General features: G+C 42.0%; 1 protein-coding gene across 5 annotated transcripts in view; it reads left to right on the top strand.

Moving 5' to 3' along the window:
- LOC116670471 (signal-induced proliferation-associated 1-like protein 1) overlaps positions 1–5,407 on the top strand; it is a 35,710-nt gene that overhangs the window by 18,647 nt on the left and 11,656 nt on the right. For all 5 annotated transcript variants that reach the window (XM_032501020.1, XM_032501019.1, XM_032501021.1 and 2 more), the window contains exons 4-7: positions 906–1,094; positions 1,259–1,433; positions 2,246–2,349; positions 2,646–2,803. In XM_032501020.1, coding sequence (XP_032356911.1) covers positions 906–1,094; positions 1,259–1,433; positions 2,246–2,349; positions 2,646–2,803 — 626 coding nt within the window. The remainder of the gene's footprint in view (positions 1–905; positions 1,095–1,258; positions 1,434–2,245; positions 2,350–2,645; positions 2,804–5,407) is intronic.

Genomic DNA, 5,407 nt, shown 5'->3' with positions numbered 1-5,407 from the left:
CATACATACATACATACATACATACATACATACATACATACATACTCAAGACCAGCTTGAGGTTACCAATCTCAGTCCTTGTTTCCTATTATGCAACAAGCCCCAGGGCTATTTAGCTGTCTCCCAATATCAGCAACGTGTGATAGTGCACTCATCTTCCAGCCTCCAAGGCCTGTCAGTGCCCAACAACCTCAAACCACTATGTGGAGAGTGTTTCCGTAAAAATAGACTGTCATATTTAGTTGCTAAGTTGGCTGCCATTTTCCTGTGTTTGGTTTGGGGATTTTGGGTTATGGGATTCATTATATGGACTTACATTCCCAGACAGAGGCTAAAGGCACTTGCCTTGGGCTGATTGTTGTGGACTGGAGTAGGACAGGTGCATGTGATTAAACCCACACACATTAAAACTGAAGTACCACAGGACCCCCACCCTTATCCTACCTTCCAAACATGGGGAGCACAAGTCCATTGTAAACACAGGTCCTGTACAGCCTCAGACTCGTAGGAGAGAAAGTCTCGGTATGTCCCAGCTGCTCATGATAGCCAAGTGACTGAGTTCACTCCCAGGGCCTAGTACAATGCAGACTTTGTGTACACCGAATGCTTAGGCAAGCACTCCCACCTCTTCTTTCTGAATTCCACTTTCTATTTACGCAACGCCTATGAGTCATAATTGTCTTGTTGTTTTATGTCACCTTCTTTACAGAGTACAGTAAGGGGATGGTATTACTTTACTGCAGCAATTTGTTTCTTTTTTTCTTGATCTTTGAGCAGGCATGTTTTGCTATCAGTATGTTCCATCTCCAAGAGAGACTCAGAATCTCACTCAGATTCCTGAGATGCCTTCTTTCTCTTCACAAATTCTCTCTGTAATCTCTTTTTTCCTGTCTCCCTCCATATAGCTTACCACTCTTCGAGGTTCTATCCTGGAGGATGCAGTGCCTTCCACCTCTAAGCATGGCACCACCCGGGGGCTACCTATCAAGGAGGTACTGGAGTACCTTCTCCCTGAGCTGGATATGTCCTGCCTCAGACTGGCCCTCAACACACCCAAAGTCACTGAGCAGCTGATGAAACTGGATGAACAAGGGGTAGGAGGATAAAGCATGAGCAAGTGTTATTTTACAGAATCCGAACCTTTTCTGGCTCCCCTGATTTTGTACAGAGGAGGAATTTGTGTTCTGTGATTTCTATATTGTACTATGTCATGACATGAACTGTTAAAAAAAGATTGTGCTTCTTTGCTGTCCCCTAGCTGAGTTTTCAGGTGAAGGTGGGGGTGATGTATTGCCGAGCGGGCCAGAGCACAGAGGAGGAGATGTACAACAACGAGATAGCCGGTCCTGCCCTGGAAGAGTTCCTCCAACTGTTGGGGGAGAAGGTTCGCCTCAAGGGCTTCACCAAGTACAGAGCCCAGCTGGACACCAAAAGTAACAACTCCCAAACACACATCTAGATTAAACACATACACACATACCCTGTGTTGTGATGGATCTTTAAAGTAACCAAATATTGTTGTTGAGATGCCTGGTTGTGTAAAATTGTAGAAAAAATGTATATTTTGCTACCTAGCCCATGACCCAAGTTAGTTTCACTTTAGTTTCATATTGCACCATACTTTATAGTGCTTGTACCTTGCTCCTTAATCTTGCTTTCAGTCATATATTTCCTTTCACTGGATCTAATTTTCTCCCACCAGCTTTGTCCTTTCAAAACTGTCGCTATATTTTTTTTCTTCTCATCTCTCTTTTCTAGTATAATTTTCTCTCTGGTGTGTCTTCTACAATAGTCCCTCAGTAGTATGAATGAGTGCATGTGGATAATTGCATCCATCTTTAGGAAATCTGGCTTGACTCAAACAAACATAGATTTGGTGATTGAATGACAAAGTTTATAATTTCCTGTTTATGGCCTTGTAGCCCACAAAGTACCATTGAATTATAGTCTAATTATTTAAACATTTAGACACTGCTCCTTTTTCTGGAAACTGTAATGTTACATAGAAAGGGAAAGGGATCCACTTACGCTTCAGTAATACAGTTAATCGGGCATTGGTTTTAACGGTTATCCAGGCTGACATTGAGCCACAGTTCACTGTTGTCTCAATGTTTTGGCTACAATTAAATTGCATCCTATCTTGTACAGAAACCACTGAGAGCACAGAATTCACATGTGAGAGAGATGGATGGGAGTAACTGTGCAATCGATCTCAACCTTGCATTACAATTTTTTTTCCCTGTAGCGGATTCCACGGGTACGCACTCCCTGTACACAACTTACAAGGACTATGAGATCATGTTTCATGTGTCAACTCTACTGCCTTACACACCCAACAACAAACAGCAGGTAAAAATTGAGAGCCCAGCCATTGTGGTATACCATTAGTTATGTATCAGGAAATTCCTTTGTTTGGAAATGGATGGTGTAAAGAAAACCTTAAGGGAAGGGTGTATGATTAGATGCATGATATGACTTATGGCTTTGTAATCAGATTGGATTCTCATCCAACTTTCATTCCAAAGAAACTTCTATTGTTGAATGCCATACCATTCAATGGAATGTACTATATGATTGGTATGACTTTGCCTTCAGATTCAAATCCCATACTTCTCTAATTAAGACTGTTGTTTTCCAATGACTAGTTACTGAGGAAACGACACATAGGGAACGACATTGTGACCATCGTGTTCCAGGAGCCTGGTGCTCACCCCTTCACCCCGAAGGCCGTTCGCTCTCACTTTCAACATGTCTTCATCATTGTACGGGTGCACGATCCCTGCTCTGACAACACATGCTACAGGTGGGTCTTGTATTTTACCAGCAGAATAATAGCTAAACCCTTTGAGCTTGGAGGTGTACAGTAAAGTTGTAATGGCCACAATGGGAAAAAACTTTTTTTTTTACCTACATATATATATACATATACATGTTATGTGGTTTGTCAAAGGAAGAAAGGAAGGAAGGAAGAAAAATGGCATGTTTGCTGCATAAAACCTCTTCCTGGATAAGTACAGGTTTTTAAAAAATCTTGAAAACCTACCAAAGCTATGAATATATTTGACCGTATCAAGAGACTAAGGAGACTCATTACAATTTGAAGTAGGCCAGGCTGACCAAACCCAGTAGCAATATTGATATTCTGGTTTTAACTTACCATCTCAGTGGAGCATTGGACCCTTTTTATGGGACCCTTAAAAGCTCCACACCACTTCCAGTGCTACCTGCGGTGTTGTTTTTATGAAGGTAGCTACAATAGCATTAAGACAAAAGCATTGACTGGAAGGCATGGGCTGGACATAAAAGCCTGTTGTGTGATTGTCCTGTCTCTCTGGGGTATGTATTCTCATGTCTTCATAAGTATAAATTATTTTGATTATGATCAAATATAATAGATTGGCCCTACAGTAGCTGTCCTCCTCCTCTTCTCTTCCGCTGGCTGATTCTTAGCCTCGTGATGATCAGACTGCAACTCTGTGGTGTTCACACTCATGCCTCCCCACACCACCACACACACAGTTTCTCCGTTCTGCATACACTGATATTACACACACATTGTTGCTCCCCTTCACTTTCTTACTCCTGTTTCTCCTTTTTACCTCTTTCTCATTCTCACTTGCACACTATTACACACACATGCACACACTTTTTCCCATGCACACTAATTCACTCAAAGGCTCACACACTCATATAATGCAACCCCCCCTTATTTCTTTCTTCTTCTTCTCTTTTCCTCCCTCCCTGCCTGCCACTTTGCCTTTGGGCAGCATGAGCTGGAATGGTCTGAAGGAGTTAGCGCCATGCACATGAAGTGCTCTCTTCACCCGGACATGCATGTGAGCGGGGAGGATTGTTCAGAGCAGAGTCCCTCAGAGCTCACAGAGTCTATCTCAGTAGCGGACGGTTCAGGCCAGCCTTCTGTCCCTCAGTTTGCACCTACATCAAATTTGGGCTAATTTTTTAAAGACTTTTCTCTTTTCTAGCTAATTATTTTTTTCTGACCTATTGACCATTGGAAACCTTTATTCAGCTTGCTTTTTGCTCAAAGGGGGCATGTTTGAGTTTAAACTCTGGGAAACGAGAAAGGGTGAAATGCTGGTTATCCTGGTTTGCCTTATTGATGAAATGGAGAGGCTCGGGAGTCCTTGAGGACAATCCAGCTACCCCACCCAGAGAAACTCGCACACTTCTACTTCTATGCTGTGGATCAAGGCACCATATGTTAAGACTTCACTCCTGACTCTTTGTCACAAGTCTTTTCACGGACACCTTTCCCTGATGGTTTGGAAAAGTTTCTGGGTTGGGACAAGAGAACACAGGCTACAAAAATTTGCTGCACCACATTGAGTAGTATGTCTTGAGTGTTGGATTGAAGCTACAGAACAGAATTGCATTATCGAACCAGGGAATCTTTTTGTCACATTGATTACAAAAAAGATTCACGGTATTGTCCAGTAATGAAGAACATGGTTGGTTTTTGGTGACACCAGGAGGTAAGTTAAACAGTAGTTGTGTTGATTTATTTATTTGGTTATTTAACAGGCACAATGTGTGGCCATTGACTGTCCTAGAATAAGCTTAATAGCTATATTTCATTAGCGGTCCCTGGGTAGGCAAATCCACAAAGAAGTTATGGCATTAATATTATGATTCAGGTACAGAGAATGTAGGCTACACCACAAGCTGTAAACGTTATACATTTGCCGGTTGTGTTGTTGCATGTGGTATTTCATGCAGTGATTTGACTTTGCCACTTACGACTTACTGTCTTCATAGCTTGTGACCATGTCAATAATGGGATGTCTTTATTAATAGAGATTAAAGGAGTAAAGAGTATGTTATGATTTGTTGAGTCATCCAGTTATTAATAGCCTGTTGTTGCCTGCTGCTGAGATTTGGATAATACTCAGGTCTTATTGAGCCAGACCAGAGCATTAGAGGAGTAAGTGGCCCCGGGCCAGCGGGGTGCTAATCTGCTGCTTTCAACCGCTGTCTCAAAGTCACACGGGGCCATCAAGGCAGATTGCATAACTAGACCTTTGTAAAGGAAACGTAGGCTGTTTGTGCTTGCTAGCTCGAGCCGCAGCACTGCTTCTCCATACCATGATGTAGCAGTGAGCTGGCTTGTCAACTGTGATTGGATGTAAAGTATTTATACGCTGGGTTTAGTCAGGCATAGTTTGCAACTTTTTTGCTAAAGGCTATGACTGTTATCTGTTGAATGGACTGGACTGGATGCAGACTTGTCAGAACTGTCACATTAGCTTATCTAAGACCATGTCATGGACGAATGGGCTTTTTGTGTATATTATTCTACAGCTGTATGTACAGTGGTTATAAAAAGAAAGTGAACCCTTTGGACTTACCTACATTTATGCACAATTTATCTAATTTTTATTTATCTCAT

The sequence above is a fragment of the Etheostoma spectabile genome, chromosome 20 (assembly GCF_008692095.1).
Source record: "Etheostoma spectabile isolate EspeVRDwgs_2016 chromosome 20, UIUC_Espe_1.0, whole genome shotgun sequence".
NCBI lineage: Eukaryota > Metazoa > Chordata > Actinopteri > Perciformes > Percidae > Etheostoma > Etheostoma spectabile.
Note: the sequence above shows the minus strand (reverse complement) of the source record. Positions and strands in the feature narration are given on the sequence as shown.